Source organism: Cydia amplana, chromosome 24 (genome assembly GCF_948474715.1).
Source record: "Cydia amplana chromosome 24, ilCydAmpl1.1, whole genome shotgun sequence".
Lineage (NCBI taxonomy): Eukaryota > Metazoa > Arthropoda > Insecta > Lepidoptera > Tortricidae > Cydia > Cydia amplana.
This window is the reverse complement of record NC_086092.1, coordinates 5594474-5615156: the sequence shown is the minus strand read 5'-3', so window position 1 is coordinate 5615156 and position 20683 is coordinate 5594474. Positions and strand designations below refer to the sequence as shown.

At 38.9% G+C, this 20683-nt stretch overlaps 8 protein-coding genes across 10 annotated transcripts; 4 read left to right on the top strand and 4 right to left on the bottom strand.

The window, feature by feature from the left end:
* Positions 1-30: 30 nt before the first annotated feature.
* On the top strand, positions 31-7029 carry LOC134659270 (chorion class high-cysteine HCA protein 12-like). 3 transcript variants are annotated; one of them, XM_063514920.1, is made up of 2 exons: positions 31-112; positions 765-1045. In XM_063514920.1, the coding sequence occupies exons 1-2, from the start codon at positions 62-64 to the stop codon at positions 1005-1007; spliced, it is 294 nt and encodes a 97-aa protein (XP_063370990.1). In that variant the 5' UTR covers positions 31-61; the 3' UTR covers positions 1008-1045. The 3 variants fall into 3 exon arrangements, with proteins under 3 accessions (XP_063370990.1, XP_063370991.1, XP_063370988.1); XM_063514921.1 differs by lacking the exon at positions 765-1045 and adding an exon at positions 6751-7029 and having other exon boundaries at positions 43-112; XM_063514918.1 differs by lacking the exons at positions 31-112; positions 765-1045 and adding exons at positions 5670-6068; positions 6751-7029.
* Positions 4814-5662, bottom strand: LOC134658966 (chorion class high-cysteine HCB protein 12-like). Its single transcript, XM_063514572.1, has 2 exons — positions 5615-5662; positions 4814-5127 (listed from the first exon to the last, which is right to left on the bottom strand). Exons 1-2 carry the CDS (start codon positions 5660-5662, stop codon positions 4822-4824), a joined length of 354 nt encoding a protein of 117 aa, XP_063370642.1. The 3' UTR covers positions 4814-4821.
* On the top strand, positions 6240-20094 carry LOC134659255 (chorion class CA protein ERA.1-like). Its single transcript, XM_063514899.1, has 3 exons — positions 6240-6250; positions 19587-19643; positions 19769-20094. Exons 2-3 carry the CDS (start codon positions 19593-19595, stop codon positions 20081-20083), a joined length of 366 nt encoding a protein of 121 aa, XP_063370969.1. The 5' UTR covers positions 6240-6250; positions 19587-19592; the 3' UTR covers positions 20084-20094.
* LOC134659256 (chorion class CA protein ERA.1-like) lies at positions 8980-9726 on the bottom strand. The gene is made up of 2 exons (XM_063514900.1): positions 9630-9726; positions 8980-9303 (listed from the first exon to the last, which is right to left on the bottom strand). The coding sequence occupies exons 1-2, from the start codon at positions 9678-9680 to the stop codon at positions 8989-8991; spliced, it is 366 nt and encodes a 121-aa protein (XP_063370970.1). The 5' UTR covers positions 9681-9726; the 3' UTR covers positions 8980-8988.
* Positions 10053-11017, top strand: LOC134659218 (chorion class CB protein M5H4-like). The gene is made up of 2 exons (XM_063514845.1): positions 10053-10115; positions 10636-11017. The coding sequence occupies exons 1-2, from the start codon at positions 10071-10073 to the stop codon at positions 10978-10980; spliced, it is 390 nt and encodes a 129-aa protein (XP_063370915.1). The 5' UTR covers positions 10053-10070; the 3' UTR covers positions 10981-11017.
* On the bottom strand, positions 15782-17193 carry LOC134659033 (chorion class high-cysteine HCB protein 12-like). The gene is made up of 2 exons (XM_063514640.1): positions 17146-17193; positions 15782-16102 (listed from the first exon to the last, which is right to left on the bottom strand). Exons 1-2 carry the CDS (start codon positions 17191-17193, stop codon positions 15797-15799), a joined length of 354 nt encoding a protein of 117 aa, XP_063370710.1. The 3' UTR covers positions 15782-15796.
* LOC134659032 (chorion class high-cysteine HCA protein 12-like) lies at positions 17109-18422 on the top strand. Its single transcript, XM_063514639.1, has 3 exons — positions 17109-17561; positions 17993-18039; positions 18131-18422. The coding sequence occupies exons 1-3, from the start codon at positions 17511-17513 to the stop codon at positions 18420-18422; spliced, it is 390 nt and encodes a 129-aa protein (XP_063370709.1). The 5' UTR covers positions 17109-17510.
* LOC134659288 (chorion class CB protein M5H4-like) lies at positions 18596-19250 on the bottom strand. The gene is made up of 2 exons (XM_063514941.1): positions 19187-19250; positions 18596-18964 (listed from the first exon to the last, which is right to left on the bottom strand). The coding sequence occupies exons 1-2, from the start codon at positions 19232-19234 to the stop codon at positions 18611-18613; spliced, it is 402 nt and encodes a 133-aa protein (XP_063371011.1). The 5' UTR covers positions 19235-19250; the 3' UTR covers positions 18596-18610.
* Positions 20095-20683: the final 589 nt, after the last annotated feature.

The window sequence follows — 20683 nt, the reverse complement described above, 5'->3', positions numbered from 1 at the left end:
GCCTACCTGCTACATAAGTAATTATAGTTTCAAGTAAATTTGAAAGCTAAGGAACAGCACCATGTCTCCCTTCACCGTGTTCGTGCTCTGCCTCCAGCTCTGCCTGATTCAGGTAAATATCATATTGGTTAAATAAAGTGTATTGTAGAAATTTAAATATACAAACTAAATATGTAAAAAAATAACTACCTACTAAAATCCATCCCGGGCTGCCCCCGACGCAAACGTGCCCATCACGTTTTCACGTTCGATGCGTTAATTGGTTAAATTGGTTTTTATTACATAACATTAAGTGACAGACATGTTTGATAATACTATTAATTGTTAGAGTAATGTTTTTATCATAATAAAGTCTTAAATAACGAAAACGTGAATGAATTTTACGTGAATTTTCGTAAAGTTGTATTTTTTATATATTTATAATCTATTTTGTTAAATACTAGATTTAATTTGATGCTATACTTGTCAAAGATTACATAAATATTAAAATAATATTCATGCCTTGAAAAATACTGAACACAAGAGCAATTCAATGGTCGAGAAGATGTTTTCGGCCGTATTTTCTGGCTCAAAGTTTGACTCATTTAGTCATCATTAATAGGCGATAAAGCAACAATTAGATACCGACATTATATTTTACGACACGCTTAGTTAACGCTGACTTTTTGATGCATATCAGATACATCAAATGTACCTACGAGTAATAATAGTACAGTGCTTGGATTCTATCACAGATTTTTAACATAAATAATTATTATTTTCAGTCCGTGTTGACCCAGAAGTGCTGCGGTTCGGGTAAAAACTCCTACAGCTCCGGCAGTAGCTGCGGCTCGTACGGCGGGGAGGGCTGCGGACAGGTGGGCGCGGCCGGCAACATCGACGCGTGCGGTAAAACCTGCGTCGAGGGCTCCGTGCCCGTGCTCGGCTCCGTCTGCTTCGGCGGCTGCGCGCCCGCCTGCGGCTCCGTCTCCATCTGCGGAAAATGCTGCGGATGCGGATGCAAATAAATTACCCACCCAAGATCTCGCTCTGAATGAATTTCTGATTCACTTCAACCTATGTCTTGAAATAAACCAAATCTGAATACTTAATAGAATTTTTGAATTTTGAACTAATAACCTTTTAACGCCACTTGCACCTTCCCACTAATCCAGGGTTGACCGGTTAAACCTTGAATTACCATGAATACCAGTACAATTTGACACTGGGATAACGGTTTAACCAGTTAGCTCAGGGTTAGTGGGATGGTGCAAGTGGCGCTGACAATCCAAGTTGGACTAGATTTATCCCGGACGCTGCCCAGATGTGGAGTAAGACGACGGTCCAAAGAGAACTGACATTTTTAAATTTAGATTCAAAGATGGCATTCAATCGTGCAGATTGGAAAAAAGGCACGCAAAGCCGACTCGAAGTAGATAGGACAAGGTCCAGCTAGAACACAGTGTTCCGTCTAGAACAAGCTACGTGGACAAAATTCATTATCAAATTTCCACTAATGAGTAATTAGATTAGATAAATAACATTCTTAAACCCCCAAACCCATTAATAGATCATGCCTAACTTTCTAATTTTATGAGTTATAGGGCGCCGAAGTCAGCTAACGAGGTAAGTGCAATCGCACAGTTAAATCAGTTACAATTCTGTGATGCGTTCAACAACATTTCTTTCAAGTAAAACATTATATTGTGGAAAGTTGTAGTGATGGATCTTATAGCTGATGGTAAGCACTTTATATTTTTTATTTAAACTTATTCATATCTGTCGTAATAGTGCAATATATAGAGCATTAAATATGTACTTTAAAAATGTTGAATTTTTTATTAGTTTTCGAAATTTTATAGACTGGCAAACACTTGACAACACTTGACAACAGTCTAGATTTTACATATTATGTACTTCCATCATCCTTATTTATGTTGGTGTATATTTAATTTTTCACAAATTTTCACAACATTTTTTTTTTCCTTTTTTTTGCAGAACTCGTTTTCTCTATTTCAAGGAAGGGGTTTTTTAAGAATGGCCAAATAAGGGAAAAAATGACGGAAATTCCCACCTTTATCAGTTTATATTGGTAAAATATGAGTCACGAGATTTCACGAAAGAGTCTGAGAGACGGTTGAAAAATATTTTAACCAGTTATTCATTACTTTTCCACTTTGTATGCAGTGTCGTCAAGATTAAAGAAGCAATTTGTGGAAAAGTTTAAAAGTGGTCTGGATGGCCAAAATATAGAATTACGAGTGTGCATAACTAGACTAAGTGCATCAACGTCGTCGTCGTCGATGTTAATCCTGCAGAAAGACCCAAATTAAACTTCAAAAGTTCCTCTTTCAAAACGAAAAAACGCTGAGTTAAAGATCTGGTACAATTACGTAGTGTTTTAACTGCTGCCGCAATCCCGATTGATTCGTGATCGGCAGGAAATAGAACACGGCAAAAATGTTAAAAATTATTAGAGAAAGTCCACATAAGCCAACGTAGTCTTGTTCTTACGACAACAGTAGGTACTTTAATTAATTCTAGGCAGCTAAGTGTTAATGCGGCATTAGCATATTATATTGAGTCAAAATCGACAAATATAAACTTACAAGGAGACTAAAAAGTGGTGAATGAAGGCTGATCATCATAAATATTCATCATATCATTATTTGCCCAATGCAATAGGTACATGCGTGTTATATTCTTCAGAAGAACTTTAAAAAACTTACGCAAAACAAGGAAAACAATTATTATTCTGATATAATACATGAGTTAGAACAGATTATTAGGTTATTAATAATTAACAGATTAATAATTAATTTATTATTAATAACAAGTTAAGTTTTTTTTATGTTCTATATATTTTTTTATTTTTTTTGTATATTTTTAAGTAAATAATTTAAAAAATAATATATCTAATGAACTGTAAAATTTTGTTTATTCTTGTGTTATTAAATTATTTGTAAAAAAATATATAATTAATTTAAATATAAATTTTTCTTTTTTTTTTACTTTTTTTCATGGTATTTTCAAATTATTAATAAATTATATTTAATTGAACAATACTAACCATAATACTACCCAAAAATACAAAAAAATAATTTTGTCCACCTAGCTTGTTCTAGACGAAACACTGTGTAGAAGAAGGATTGTAAAATATAGTACAAAATACGTGTTCCACAATATGATTTGAACTTAAATCGTTTAACGAAAGATTCCAAATCCAAAAATACCTAGAGTTGGACCAAGAAAAGTCTGCAACGATTCTGATAGCACACGCACTGCAAGTGTTATTATACGTCATAATTTCATAGAAGTTTGATGTTTAAAACAAAATAACACTTGCACTGCGTGTGCTATCAAAATCTTTGCAGACTTATCTTGATCTAACTCTAAACTAAAACAATTGCCTCTGGGTCTTTGAAGGTTAAAGCAACTTAAAGTGAATTTTGAGGAATTTGTAAATATTGTGATGAAGTCTCTTTTTATTTACTTATTTTCTCTCTTAACATTTATTTTATATCATGCTTATTGAATATAGGTACAAGACGTACCTACATGTACGTACATCTACAGTACAGACTCTAATGATTTATTCATCCTCCAAAAGAAATGCATTAGAATATTAGTAAACATCCCACAGTTAGACACCTGCAAACCGCACTTTTTGACCCTAAACATATTGACTCTACCTTCTTTGTACATTCTGGAAATTGCTACCTTCGTCAGAAACAATATCGATATGTTTGAATTCAGCAAAAGTGCACGTAGAAAAGATAAAATTGTCCCTCCGGAACCAGTCCTAGACATATACAAAAAAGGTCCATATTACCAAGCCATTCAAATGTACAACAAATTACCCTCCGATATGAAAAACATAGAAAGCAAAAACGTATTCATAGCTAAACTCAAGACACATTTGATAAAGAAAACCTATTATACTGTTAAAGAGTTTATGGAAGACAATTAATAATTTTTTTTACAGAGTAGCCTCTATTTGTATAGATTCACAAATTAAAAGTACCTACCTAGTGCTTTCATTATGAAAGTAGTTAAGTTTAGTTTGTATAATTATGTGTAAGCTAGTTATAAGAAAAATTGCTACACCCCACCGGGGTCCATGTGCAACTTAACATAATTTGTAACATCTATGTAATACCATGGTTTGCAATAAAGATTTACTTACTTACTTACTTACATCAGTGAGGTTATTTAGGTCAATAATACAGACACGTACGTTAGTCATAGTATAACTTAAGTCAGTGATTTATTGAAATTGCAGTTTTAATTATGTACTTACTCCTTCTTAACATTGCAGCTACTTGGTTCCGTTCTTAAGGACAGAGGTCCGTTTTTAGGGTTCTGTACCCAAAGGGTAAAAACGGCACCCTATTACTAAGACTCCGCTGTCCGTTTGCCTGTCTGTCCGTCTGTCTGTTACCAGAATGTACCTAACTCATGAACCGAGGTAACTAATAAATATTTAAATAAGTGGGGCTCCCATACAACAAAGGTGATTTTTTCCCCATACAACAAACGTGACTTAGAAAAACTGGTCCATGTTGGGATAAAGTAGTCTGATTTTTCAAAGTATATTTTTCTTAACATTGGTCCCAAGACACTCCTAAGTATGAGTCCTGGCTCGATGCAGGAATAAAAGCTAGGTCACTAGCACTCATTATTTTAATTATGTGGGTTTACGTGTATAGTACAAAAATAATTCTTATTTTTTCAATGCATTTTAATGGATCAGCACAATTGTATATAAGTACGAGTTAGCAGTTGGACAGCCAAAAAATAACTTGAAGTTATCAAGCCGTCGACTGTAGTAAATTAGTGTTCTTAGTATTTGCAGCCGCAGCCGCAGCCGGAGCCGCCCTTAACGCTGGTGATGGCCACGTTCCCGCAGGTGCCGCAGCTGTAGTCCACGCAGCCAGACCCTTTAGTGTCGTATTCGCCAGAGAACTTCACGGCGCTCAGGAACGGCAGTTCCCCGTTGACCTTCAAGTCTCCGCTCAGGTCAAGATCGGAGGAGACGGTGGTGCCGGAGGGGGAGATGGGGCCGACGCTGGTGACGAGGAAGTCGCCGCCGCTGGTGGAGATGGACACGGACTTGCAGGAGCAGCCACACTTCTGGCCGGCGATAGACTGAAAATGAAATCAACATTAAGGATGACTCAAGTTAGACCGGGCCGTATGCGGATTGCGGGCCTTATCCGGGCCGGAACTTCCGGCGCTTTGTTTTCTATGGAAAGTATCACGTGATCATCCGTCATCTGTCATAGAAAAGTAAGAGCCGGAGCTCCGGCCCGGACACGGCCCGGTCTGACGTGAGTCATCCTTCTAATACCTATTTCCACTATAAACCAAAAGCATTTAAAATAAGACAAGGGAAATGCTAGTAATAGGAAATTATTTAGATACTCAACAATTTAAAGCGGATCCAGAAAAGTAGGTAATGTATAAAGTTCGCCTGGACACAGAGTGTTCATTGACAGTATTTGACAGTATTCGCAGTATTAGTTAGACATTGAAGGCTAGGTATCATAGACATCATTTAGTGAGGCAGAGGAGACAGAGGAAATAGTATTAAGTAAATGAATAAATAAATAAATGAAAAGAGTCCTGAAATTACCTGAACCAGAACAGCGAAAGCGCAGAGGATCACAAATTTGAACACCATCTTGACTTGTTCGTAGTGGAAGTTCTCACTAGGATGATTCTTCCCTTCGCAGACCTAGTTTATAAATGGATTTTTATCACTAGTCGAAAATTCCTTTGATATAAAACAATAGACTAATTAAATATAACAATTAATTCAACAGCTTATGATTGATCACGTTTGAAGTCACTATCAGTTCAGACCTCATTGTTTTAGAAAAATACCATTTAATAGCCAAAACACTGATTTTCTACCACGTGCTTGAGTTATCAAAATGTTTTCAACATTCCATTGAAACCGTTTTAGTATAAAAGAGCCTACCAGCTACATAAGTAATTATAGTTTCAAGTAAATTTGAAAGCTAAGGAACAGCACCATGTCTCCCTTCACCGTGTTCGCGCTCTGCCTCCAGCTCTGCCTGATTCAGGTAAAGATCATAATAATTATTGATTAAATAAAATGTATTGTAGAAACTTAAATATAAATACAAAGTAAATATATAAAAAATAACTACCTACTAAAATCCTTCCCGGGCTGCCCCCGACGCAAAGGTGCCCATCACGCTCGATGCGTTAATTGGTCGAATTGGTTTTTATTACATAACATTAAGCACAGATCATATAATACTAACATTAAGTGACAGACGTGTTTGATAATACTATTAATTGTTAGAGTATTGTTTTTATCATAATAAAGTTTTGAACAACGAATACGTGAATGAATTTTACGTGAATTTTCGTAAAGTTTTATTTTTTTCAATATTTATATTCTATTTTGTTAAATACTAGTTTTAATTTGATGCTATACTTGTCAAAGATTACATAAATATTAAACTAATATTCATGCCTTGAAAAATACTGAACACAAGAGCAATTCAATGGTCGAGAAGATGTTTTCGGCCGTATTTTCTAACTCAACGTTTGACTCATTTAGTCATCATTAATAGGCGACAAAACAACAATTAGATACCTACATTATATTTTACGGCGCTCTTAGTTAACGATGACTTTTTGATGCATATCGGATATATCAAATGTACCTACGAGTAATAATAGTACAGTGCTCGGATTCTATCACAGATTTTTAACATAAATAATTATTATTTTCAGTCCGTGTTGACCCAGAAGTGCTGCGGTTCGGGTAGAAACTCCTACAGCTCCGGCAGTAGCTGCGGCTCGTACGGCGGGGAGGGCTGCGGACAGGTGGGCGCGGCCGGCAACATCGACGCGTGCGGCAAAACCTGCGTCGAGGGCTCCGTGCCCGTGCTCGGCTCCGTCTGCTTCGGCGGCTGCGCGCCCGCCTGCGGCTCCGTCTCCATCTGCGGAAAATGCTGCGGATGCGGATGCAAATAATTTCACTCAATATTTTGGCGCATATTGAAATCCAGTTTGAATAATTAACTGTTCACCGATGTTCCATATTTGTAATTGATTTACCAGATCTCTTTTGCTCCGATTTTGGTTGAAAAGTCTCTCAATATTTCAGTGTTTTTACAATAATTGCAATCGAATACTATTAACTCCTCATTAAGTTTTGGGAATGACGCCGGAAAGCCAAAATTATTAAAACAACACAATAAGTATTTTGGTACATGTATACTTAGCATTACTTACTTTAGAAATTTAATATTGACTTGCTGTTTATTTGAAATTTCTTGGATTGTATCTCGCTCGTAGGCATAAACATTGCGAGTTAGATGCAACGTGAGCAATGGCAAATCAATGTCAAATGAAGAACAGATGCTATCGTGAAAAACGAAAATCGAAATTTCTTTATCTGCCTCACTATCGCTTGATTGTGCAAGAACGATATTGAGGTAGGTAACGAATATTTACTTTTTTCGCGGTAGCCCCCAGATTTAACGGATGCCGCTTCATGACTACCTATGCTATGTTAAATTTCAACATCACTGGTAACTTATGGATGACTCACCCTAGACAGGGCAGGGGCCAGGCCGGAGCACCACGTGATCACCGATCAGTCGTCATAGAAAATGACATGTCGGACGCCTCGGCTTGAGCACGGCCCGGTCTAGCGTGAGTCATCCTTTATGCTGAGTCCTGTAAGTCAAATTTCCTATTAAATTTTGGTATGGAGTGAACTTCATGGTATCATGTAACCATAATAGCAATGCCACTAGTTCGGAACTTAAACAACTGCTGTATGGTTACACATTTACATGAAGATTGCTTTATAGGAAATTGAATCGGAAAATTGACCTATTTGAAGATACACATAACTTTTAAAAGTTACTGGGTTTCGTTTTATTTCTGGAAATAAACTCAGTTGGCTTTAAGTGAAATACTTTTATTATAAGTCTTTGTCCTCCGAGTTAACTTAGTAGATTATTGGTAAAATGAATAATATAAAAACCCAAAAACATGACTTAGTGCCAGTTGCACCATCCGCACTTGACAGACTGATCAACTTCACCCGGCGCGCCGCGGCTGTTTACTATCAAACTTTCCATACAATAAAATTTAGGGAACTCTTTAACGATTACAAACAGTTTGGTGCAACCGACCGTAAGGGTTACTTGATTTTACCTGTGTCTTGAGATACAGGTAAAATCAAGTATAAAAATATGGGTGCATAATAACTTACTCAAAAATATGTCCCATAGTTCTTAATTCGCTGACATAAGAGCTGGACATATATTTTTGAGTATGATATGTGCACCCATATTTTTACACTTGACTGTACTATAACTGTTACAATATCACAGAATAAATAATAGTATTAAGTACAGAAGACTCACACTCGCGCGGCTTATGGCTTTCCCCAAAATTGGGGCCGAACGGATGTACTTTTAGCTACCTGTAGCAAAGCGACGAAATCGCGGAGTGAGACACGCCTGACAATATACAATACACTCATTTTAACGCGCTCTCTCATGTCTTGTAATTGGCGCTTCACATTGAAAGGGCGGGCAAAGCCCGACATTCAAGCCCCCTCTGCGCGAGCTCGCATACTGAGGGCCTACCGCGAACCTCGTTCGACCTGTTGCCTCCCTGTCACATTACGTACTAATAAACAAGTGCGAAAGAGAGGCAACACGGCGAACGTGGTTCGCGGTAGGCTATTTATACTAGAAGTAGGGGTATTTATACTAGAAGGTTGGGTGAGACCTGATGATAAGAGCGCGCAAAGCGCGCATACATACAGAAGGGAAGCCTGCCGTCTTAAATCATAAAATTATATGTGTACCTAATTGATGTGTGTAATAGATAAGGGGGTTTTCGAGTTCCTGAAACCTATGTAGCTAGATTGATATAGTTAATGCAATAAATTAAACGGCTCGTCCATAGTAAAATCGCTAAACTATATTTATCACAGTAGAAATTAAATTAAGCATTGCACCCGCATCCGCACTGTCCAGAAATGGACACGGAACCGGAGGCGGGCACGGTGCCGCTGAAGTCGACGGAGCCGAGCACGGGCACGGAGCCGACGACGACGGTCTGGCCGCTCGCGTCGATGTCGCCGGACACGCCGACCTGCCCGGTGCCCACGCCGCCGTACGACGCGCACGGCGGGCTCGGGACGGGGGCAGGCGCGGGCGCGCTTTGACTAATTTGATTGGCGCTGTTGAGACCGCCGAGACCGTTCAATCCGGACCCGTAGGGCAGTTGTGGGAATCCGCAGGTCTGACTTAGCACGGACTGTATAAAATTAGCAAATGTTAGTATTTTTTTCACAATATCGCATTAAATAAATATTAGCAAGATACCTATTTATTTTGAAACCCTTTACTTCATGTCATGAAACCCACTAAGAAATTCATACCAAAAGAGGACTCAAACGGTGATAAAAGTTTGTATAGGTAAGTACCTACAAGTTTGGGAACAAGTTAACTTTAAAGCGAGAGTTTTAAAACGCCGTAAAAAAGTTCTTACAAAACAAGAAAGTTTATCTCGATGTTTTTGAATATTCAAACACTCGGGTGAGAAAAATTAACAAATAAGCTATAAGCTAAAAAGTAAATTACCTGAATCAAGCAAGCCTGTACAAAGAGAGCAAAAACTACGAGGGGAGACATTTTCGTATGTAGGTGAGTTGTTTTTGAACTATAATAATTAGATAACAACCTGGCACTACTTATATACTCGTATACTTACTACTCAAATCGATAAGTATTACAAATAGGTTAGTGTTGAAAAATATTAGCAAAGCACGTACTCGTAATAAAGCGTTGCCAAAAGAGTTCTTATCTCATTCGATAACGTTAAATGTCTCAGTTAAAACATTGAAACTTTGTCAACGTGCCTTTTCATCGATAATTCGTGATATATTTATATACAATGAAATTTCCTTATCATTTTATTTTTATTAATAGTTATATGCGACATGCTTAAAAGTATAAAAGTGGCTCATTATCCGTTTTATTATACATTTAATTTTTCGTCCCGTATTTGAAACGAAGTCCAAAATGGCCTTCAAATTCATAATCTGCACATCAGCTTTCTTAGTCCAGGTAATGCATAGTATATTAATAATGAAGTTAAATGCATTATAGCGTTATTATTTTCGAATTGGACATTTTAGAATTGAAAACTGCAAGTAGACACTTACTTAATTCGATTTCAATAAACTGATTTTACTGTTATACAATAAACAGTGACATATGGGCAGGTAGAGTTATTCATACAGATAGTCTAACATCTGAAATAAAACACTAGGTAAGATATTTAAATCCCGGAGTTTGATAGAAGGAGAATGTTAGAAGATAAGAATGTTATTTTCCATAATTAACATTATACCGTACCTACAATGACTTAGATACAAGCGTTAATGGTATATTTAATCAGTAGGTAAGGTTTATAAATAAACAAAAATGCAACAATACCCTTAGAATCCTAAGATGTAGAAACGGAGGACACAGAACTAGTTCTACATAGACAAAGTCGGAGGAACGTGCTAATGGTAAATAAAGTAGTATCTTAAAGCACCCAGACCCAGAGAAACAATAATAAAATTAAATTATTTTGTTACAGTCCATTATCGCCCAGTCACCTAGCTGCGCCTGCCGCTCTATCACAATATCTGAAAACGTTGGCCCTCTTGCGATAACCAGCATCGGCCCCATCGCGCCCTCCGGCATCGCCGTCGCCACAGACTTAGGCCTCGCTGGGGACCTGGACCTGTCCGGCGCGCTCCCGTACCTGAGCGCGGTGGCATTCGAGGGCCAGTTCAACACCAACGGCAAGGCGCCTGTGTCGTACGGCTGCGGGGACTGCGTCGCCATCACGCAGGAGCTCCGGAACCCGAGTAGCGTGAACGCTGGCCTCTCGTCTGGCTATAGCACTGGTACAATTAACACCTGTGGCAGACGTTCTTAAGACAAAATCCCAGTTTAATTTATTAATAAATAATTAGGAATTAAATATTTTTTGTAGTTTTTGTTATTTGTTATAAAGGGTGGCCAACTTAGAGGTATACAACTTTTTTTTGCCGCCATTTTATTTTGGCGGTAAATATGACAGTTATTGCATGAAAATTAGTTTGTGTAGATACGGCAAATTTATTATGGAGCGTTTTACGACGGAACAACGTGTTTTAATCATTAAAAACAATAGAAACATTAAAAATAACGTTTCCCGGTCGATTAATTTCGAGAAACGGTGACATTGACTGGCCCCCAAGATCGCCTGATTTAACAGCTCCTGACTTTTTTCTGTGGGGCTATCTAAAGGGACGTGTCTATGCTAATAGGCCAACGAACCTTCAGCAATTAAAACAAAATATTCGAAACACTGTCGCTGAGATAACGCCAGAAATGTGTGAAAAAGTGATGATAAACGCGATGAAAAGGGTTCGCATCTGCCATGCTTCTAGAGATGGACATTTGTCTGACATTATTTTCCATGTGTAATTGCTGACCCTACACATTATATTTAACAAGGAATACTTAATATTTTTTTATGTTTTATTGAATAAAATTTCAAAAATAAAGTACCTCTTATTTGGCCACCCTGTATTTGCCACATTTAGTTTACGAAACCCCAAGCTAATTATAATCACCTGAAAATATATTACAACATAAGAAACAAAACACAGTTTAATTTTAGTAACCAAGGTTCCCGGTAGGCCCTTTGTAAACAAACCGCCTTGATGTATCAATGTCATATTTAATTGTCTGTGAAATCTTGTCAAAAAACAGTTTAATGTGTATAAGTTACCTACTCTATATGGTTTACTAAAGTCGCTAGTGCTGCACTCTGGCGGCAAAACATTGCAGTAATACTCCCTATTGCATTGGAACCAAAAAATGTTTGTAGTTTATGGTTTGTTTCTTTGCATTTCGTAATTTTTAACGACACTGCAGATACTCGTTTATTCTAATTAAGTACGTAATTGAATGTTATTATTTAATTTGTCACCTCAACAAAATAATAGCTTGATCAACATCATCAAAACAGCCAAAGCAAAGCAAAGCCAAGGCCTTAGTCATCATAACAGATATAAATAAAGGTAGGTATATACGCAGATATAGGTAGGTATGTAGGTACGTTTCGATACAGCTTAAAATAATGATATCGATAGCTCTTGATTAAAGAATTTCATTATGAGGTATCAATCTAAATTACGCAGGTAAGGTAAACGTACTAATGCTCGACATGCTAATGCCCAATATATGACACCCTGCTGCACCTCTATTGACAATGACTTAAGTTTCAAGATGACATGTACTGGTACCGCGTCGAGCACCAGTACGATTACCTTACCTAATTTAGGTTTTATTATTAAGTTTTCCTAGCCTATTATGTAATGTGTCCTACTCCCGATTTTTTGCTTCCTCCGGCCAGTTGTAAAGTGTTCTACGTTATGAAAATGAATGCAGCACCCTTGTGTTGACCCTTGAATGTGTGCATGGCCGTAAGGAAGGACATGCTCTGACTAATTTTTGTTTTTTATTTTTTATTATTATTTATTTACATACACACAACCATCGTTATAGGCTAGGTATCCTAATTCGACAGTATGGAATTTGACACACAAGAGAAAAAAACAACAACATAGGTACATTATTACAAATGACAGTAACACAAAACATATAAAGTCGCCTTTGTGAATTCGTTCAAAGAACAGAAAAACAAATCTAACTCAATCGCTACTCGATTACGGGTTCGAATTGCGCGCGTAAAGGGGGCCTGGCGAAGGAGTTGCGTTCAAGCGCGCGGCTCTTCCAACAGGCTCGGCCGCCGCCGTTATTTACGATACACAAACTTAGAAGATAAATATATTGTTTTAGATAGACTCGAACTTGGACGAGGACCAGACCAGGAGCCCCCCGCAGGTTGCTCACCTTGTCGTGGTGGAGGGGCTTAGTAACCGTGGCTTGGTCACCCACGGTGAAGAGAAGAGGCAACCAGGGCCGGCCTGTTTGAGGTGCGGGTTGGCCCGAGGAGGACGCTCCAAATGGGCTTGTTAAGACCGCTTGTGACGCGTTGGAGGTGGACCGTCGAGGAAGAGGAGTGTCGGTATTGCGGTGAGCCGTTCTCCCTATCTTCGGCGGCCGAGTTGGGATCGCAGGGGAAGACGCGTGATGGTATTACGATACGCCACTCTCTCTATCCCCTGCGAACTTTGCGGGGCCGTTCCGCTGTAGCGGCGTTGGTGGGGCTGCAGAGGAAGAGAAGTGTCGGTGTTACGATGTGCCGTTCTCCCTATCCTCTGTAGCCGAGTTGTGGTTTTGCGGCAGAACCATAGACCTGATCTGTCGCCGGGCGCCGGGAAATTTTCTGGCGTCCATGGCTTCCTTGTGGCGGGCTCGGGAGAGGGGAGGGGGCGGGTCCGCTACCAGTGCAGAACGGAGGCCGAGGAGGAAGGCGCGTTGAACCATCTGGCGCGCCTAACGTGAAGGGCCTTCGTGAAGGGCCGCTTTTAGGATGAGTACGCAAGCGTTTCCGTAACCCCAGCAATAGGGCAGCGAGGCGGCATATGGGCGGTTTTTAGTGGGTATACCGTGGGCCTCATTAGCCTAGACGGGAGTCCCACATAACCACTCGGGTCACCCCTCGTACCCGTGTGGTATGCGGAATGCATTTTTCCTTCTAATAAAAAAAGGACCAGACCAGGAGACTACAGGAGGCCTAACCAAGATGACAATCATTATTTGCAGAAAACGAAACGAAACGCTATCATTTTCGTGCATTATTTACGGTAATCTAAGCGTTTTATTTCGTTATCTGCTAACGATTGTCGAGGCCGCCTATTTCATATTGACGAGGAGACTACAGTTGTGGTTAAGTTTTTGTTGACAGAAGGAATTGTTTATGGCACTCGTTGAAGTTCCAAAGTAGCGACATTCCTGTTTTGGCGGGTGGGTTATTAATGTTATTAATTTCTTTATTTCATTTGAGTCTAAACTATATGGTACTTAGGTTAGGGTTTTACAATGTGAGTATAAAACTACAATACAAAAACACTTACAAAACATTACAAAAATATACAAAACCTTATAAAAATACACACATTATAAAAAACCTAACCTAGAGTGCCGCTGGCAGCGGGGCAGGGCCCAAGCTGCCGGTGGTCAGGACTGCAGAGTGAGGAACCGACGTACTATATACGCTGTGTCCAAAATTACCGCTTTCTGCATCTGACCCTTGATCCAACCACCTAGCGAGAGTCTCTAGATGTTGGTCGAGACTCTTCGTTATGAGACCGTTCGCCGACACGAGTGTAGGAACTAGGAATAATGATCGTCGAGTCAACATCTTACATGGCGGTTATCTCGTGTGCTAAATCTAGGAACTTTCTGGACTTGTCCTTCTCGGCCTTCACGAGATTCTGCCGGCCCGGCGCTGCCATCGATCATCAGATCAGAAAGATGTCAGGCTAATTGGCTACAATAACTTTTTAAAATTATTTAATGAAACATGGAATTATTTTAGTTTTTAGTTTATAATTATGATCGATTATATTTACATTTAGTGAAATGTAATTTTATTTTATGTACTCTTGACATGTAATTAACTTTATCAATAAAATATGAATATGAATATGAATAGTCCTGTCAGTGATGATAGATCGATTTCAATAGATAGAGTGTGGCACGACCATTTTCGAGAACTGGCGCAGGTGAGTACTTAATTGTTTATTCACTTTATTTATTTTTCGTCTTAAGTTTGGTTTTTTATAATATGAATATAAAAGTAAAATATAAAAACACTTACAAAACAATAAAAAATATATATAAACACATTATAAAAAACTTAGTTAATGTTATTATTATTAAGTTTCCTTACCCGAGGACGTCCGGGTACGTCACTAAACTACGTCCAACTTCAATAAAAATAGCAGCAGGGCACAGCGAAGTGTCATCTCGCTTGAATCTGGAGCAATCTAACTGAATGAAGATCAAAGCCATAAAAAGGAATGCTACTTACTCTGTAGGTACCTACCTAGGTGTACTTTTTTTTAGGTACCTATACTCATAATTAAACCTACTAATTTAGCTTTCAAGATTTGATTACAGACATACATACAACGGGACAGGTGAAATTATTACATAATTCAAAAGGGCCATTATATAAAGCAATTCAAGTCAAATACGTAGGTATTTATCTTTCGCACGATGACCATGATGTAATGTGAACTATATATAGGTACCTACAGTTTAATATGTTTTTACACTTGTAGCATTTAAAATAATAATAATAATTTGAGCCTATATACGTCCCACTGCTGGGCACAGGCCTCCTCTCATGCGCGTGAGGGCTTGGGCTATAGTCCCCACGCTAGCCCAATGCGGATTGGGGACTTCACATACACCTTTGAATTTCTTCGCAGATGTATGCAGGTTTCCTCACGATGTTTTCCTTCGCCGAAAAGCTAGTGGTAAATATCAAATAATATTTCGTACATAAGTTCCAAAAAACTCATTGGTACGAGCCAGGATTTGAACCCGCGACCTCCGGATTGAAAGTCGGACGTCATATCCACTCGGCCACCACCGCTTTTTTAAATTCAAAATAGCATTTATTCAAATTTATTCAACTGCATTTTTACAGACAATTTAATTCAGACAAAAACAATTTATTGTTGAGCAATTGCGTTTATTCGATCAGGTTTTCATAAATTAGTTCGTTGGTACAACTAGAAGTCAATTAGCTAAACAAACTAGATGTATCCAGAAGTTATTGAAGGTACTTAATATTTGCAGCCGCAGCCGCAGCTGGAGCCGCCCTTCACGCTGGTGATGGCCACTTCCCCGCATTTGCCGCAGCTGTAGTCCACGCACGCCGACCCTTTAGTGTCGTATTCGCCAGAGAACTTCACGGCGCTCAGGAACGGCAGTTCCCCATTGACCTTCAAGTCTCCGCTCAGGCCGAGATCGGAGGAGACGGCGATGCCGGAGGGGGAGATGGGGCCGACGCTGCTGACGAGGAAGTCGCCGCCGCTCTTGGAGATGGTCACGGAGTTGCAGGAACAGCCACACTTCTGGCCGGCGATAGACTGAAACAGAAATCAATATTAGATATCTATTTCCACTATAAAACAAAAGCATTTAAATTAAGAGTATGGAAATGCTAGCAACTTATAATAAGGAAATTATTTAAATACTCAACAATTTTAAGCGGATCCAGAAAAGTAGGTAATGTATAAAGTTCGCCTGGACACAGAGTGTTCATTGACAGTATTTGACAGTATTGGCAGTATTAGTTAGATATTGAAGGTAGGTATCATAGACATCATTTAGTGAGGCAGAGGAGACAGAGGAAATAGTATTGAATGATTAAATAAATAAATGAAAGGAGTCATGAAAGAACTCTTGTAGCCGCCACATGAGCAGCCGCATCTCTGGCCAGAGATGGTATGAAACACAATAACAACAATAGGATAAGTAAGGGATAAGTTCGCCTTTGTACTAATGACGAATGTTATTTTTCCTGTTTTGATTTTTGAACAATAAAGTGTTACAGGTTTTTTAAGGAGTAAGGTAAACGTACTGGTGCTAGACGCGGTCACAGTGCATGTCACCTTGAAACTTAAGTCATTTTTAATAGAGGTGACAGCAGGGTGTCATCTATTGGGCACTAGCATGTCGAGTACTAGTAAGTTTACCTTATATGTAAAGTTTATATTTAGCCTGTGTTAAATTAGGCTATCAGTCAGTATCAGCATGTATCAGTGAAACCAAGGTCGCTTGTTTAACAACGAGGCTATATCTCAAAGTTAATATTCCTTCAAGTTGAATGTACCACAATATCGTTTCTTAGAAATGCAATTGCAAGCGCTTTAAAGAACATTTAGTAAGGTAGGTACATAAAGTATATTAACGAAATTTGCTGAATAAATTATAATTATTAACAGATTTAGTAAGGAGTGTCTTTTGTGTATAATTTTTTAAAAGTATTATATTTTTTTAGGTATATTGCTAAAGACAGAATCCCATGACAAAGTATTTAGCATCAATGAATATTACAAGAATATTGCAGTATATTTAGCATCAATGAATAGCGTTTAAGAAAATCAAAGAAAAATAACTAATTATTTACCTGGACCAGCAGGAGAGAAGCGCAGAGAAGGATAGCCTTGAATGCCATTTTAATGGTTTCTGTAGTAAGCGTCTTACTAAAGTATGCTTTTCAGTAAGAATTGTAGGACTTTTTATAGTTCTTGCGAGTCTTTCGACATTAACATAAGATAACATATATTAACTTTAATAGGCACGTTTGTCTACCTATATTCAAGTGTTCTAAAATTAGTCCAGACTTACTTGATAACATAAATCGGCCACGTGTTTCGTATTTTGAAATGCTATTGTTCTTCTTATCATTGTTTTAAATTGGTTTATTATAAAAGCTGATCTTCAAGAGTATTTAACATAGTTTTTTCGACCTTCGAATAAACAACGTCAACCATGTCTCCTTACACCGTGTTGGTCCTCTGCATCCAGATCTGCCTGATCCAGGTAAGTTCCACTACTTTACTATCTTTTTCTGTCTTAGAGTTTTAAACTGACTATTGCCTGCAACCTAGGTAAAAGATCATTATTTTGCAACAAGATGGTGGCGGTCCGCATAATTTGAAATAAAAACTTTTTTTACAAAGAAATGCGGAGCCGAGATGATTCCTCCACAAGGGGTCGTTGGCGGTACTTGTATATTTTGTACAAAAGCTCGATAATCACCTACCGCAGCTTTTTAACCAGGTCATGATTTGTGATACCTACCTTTCGTTCACATTCACATTGACCTAGTAACCTTTGTTATATCGAAGAGTCCCATAAAACTCTAAATACTTGCGCTATAGATAAGTAGCTTAAACATATTTCGCGCCAGCTCTTACGAATCAACCTGTACATATTTTATTGCCTTGACTAACAGTTTCTTTTCCATTCAGTCAGTGATGAGCCAGCGCTGCTGCGGTTCCAGCATTAGATACTTCTAGTTCTACATATTTTACGACACGCTTAGTTTATGCTGACTTTATGATGCTTATCGGATATATCAAATGTACCTACGAGTAATAATAGTACAGTGCTCGGATTCTATCACAGATTTTTAACATAAATAATTATTATTTTCAGTCCGTGTTGACCCAGAAGTGCTGCGGTTCGGGTAAAAACTCCTACAGCTCCGGCAGTAGCTGCGGCTCGTACGGCGGGGAGGGCTGCGGACAGGTGGGCGCGGCCGGCAACATCGACGCGTGCGGCAAAACCTGCGTCGAGGGCTCCGTGCCCGTGCTCGGCTCCGTCTGCTTCGACGGCTGCGCGCCCGCCTGCGGCTCCGTCTCCATCTGCGGAAAATGCTGCGGATGCGGATGCAAGTAAATAGTTCTACCGTGATGACCTACACTTCAATCATACAATAAACGCTTGACCAAACTGTGTTTTGTTTCTTAAATTGTAATATTATTTTGTGGTGATTAGGATAGGGTTTGTAAAATTTATGTGACAAATAAGAAAAACTATATTATAATTCAAAATATTTATTATTAAAATTAAACTGGGATTTTATCTTAAGAACGTCTACTACAGCTATTGATAGCACTAGTGCTATATCCCGACGAGAGGCCAGCGTTTACGGCACTCGGGTTCCCGATCTCCTGCGTGATGGCGACGCAGTCCCCGCACCCGTATGACACCGGAGCCGTGCCGTTGGTGTTGAACTGGCCTTCGAACGCCACCGCGCTCAGGTACGGCAGCGCGCCGGACAGGTCCAGGTCCCCAGCGAGGCTTAAGTCCGTGGCAACGGCGATGCCGGAGGGCGCGATGGGGCCGGTGCTAGTAATCGCCAGTGAGCCACCGTTGTCGGATATCGTGATAGAGCGACAGTCGCAGTTAGGTGTGTAGATACTTTGTCCGGCTATAGACTGTAAAAAAGCGGAAACAAAATAGGAAAAAGAGTTCGTTTTATAAACTTTACCTACTTAAGTTGATTGGCATAAAATATCGTAAAGTAAGCAAGTTTATAATAAATACTACACGTTGTATTATGTCTCACTCAGATAAACCTTACAAAGATTTAAGTAATAGCACGTACCTACGAACTAAAAATAAATATTATAAAATCAGATATGTAGGTATCTAATTACCTGAATGAAATATACAGTTGCGCAGAATGTGATGTATTTGGAAGCCATTGTAAATTAGTTCCTTGGTTGACAACAGTCAATTAATTAATTTATGATTTACTCGGTTACTTTTTATACAAATTTCCAGCCTATTGAATAATCATGATAAATTTCGTTAACATTGATAATGATAAACGACAATAATAGATAGCAATACAAGCAAAAATATATATGTGGTAACTTAATTCGTTTTGATTGTCCTAATAATAATCGATAACTACGTTTTTCCCAATGCGATAGGAGTTTAATGAGTTATTGTGCATATTTAAGTAATATTTTCAACACGCACAGTTTTTATGTAATATTTATCGCCATGTCAAGTATAAATGCTTTGTTTGGTTGATGAAGAACAACATTATATATTAACATGTCTCCCTTCGTAGTATTCGCCCTTTGCCTGCAGGGTTGCTTGATTCAGGTAATCGATAAATAGATAGGTACCTACTCGTTATTATCTACTCGTAATTATTCAGGTTGTTATATAAATATTACTTTGGCCGGGAAATCTTAGTGGAAAGCTAATTTTCTTTTTTTTTATTGCAGTCCGTGATGAGTCAGTCCTTAGGATTTCCACAAATGCCCTACGGGTCCGGATCGAGCGGAATCGGCGGTCTCAACAGTGCCAGTCAAATTAGTCAAAGCGCGCCCGCGCCGTCCCCCGTCCCGAGCCCGCCGTGCGCGTCGTACGGCGGCGTGGGCACCGGGCAGGTCGGCGTGTCCGGCGACATCGACGCGAGCGGCCAGACCGTCGTCGTCGGCTCCGTGCCCGTGCTCGGCTCCGTCGACTTCAATGGAACCGTGGCTGCGTCCGGCTCTGTCTCCATATCAGGACAGTGCGGATGCGGTTGCAATGCGTAGTACCTAGTTATTTAATGATAAATTATAATTTAAGTATTTATATTAAATATTGTCTTTTATTTGACCTGTGCAGCGCCCTAGTATCACACGTGTAACAATAACACTAACTCAATTTGGGTGGTAGCTACTCAGTATCTGACGTGTGTTAACATAGATCAATATGGGTCAAATTGCTTTGCATCAATTTGTTGTATGGTGGTCGTTCGGCATGTTATTAAGTGATTTGTTATATTATATAAATTTTCGATAAATCGTTCAAACCGCTACTCATTTTGTCAAGTATACTGCCCGTTTACTTAAGTTTATCGCCCGTTTCCCATTGGTGAAATACTACAGCAGTAATGCTGCATCAGTCATCCATCTTCAATCACAATCAGAACGGCGAAGACCTAACAAAAAAACAATCATAACGAGCTAATTTTGAACTAATTTATATAAAAAAAAATCTACCTACTTTGTTACTAGTAAAGTATAAGTATGACATGCAGTCTTCCTTCTCCGGAATTATTTAGCTAGGAATATGGTAAACGGTGAACTTTGATTACCTACCTTAAGCTGACTTAAAAAAAAAATTAAGCTAGGCAGTTTTCCCTGAAAGCA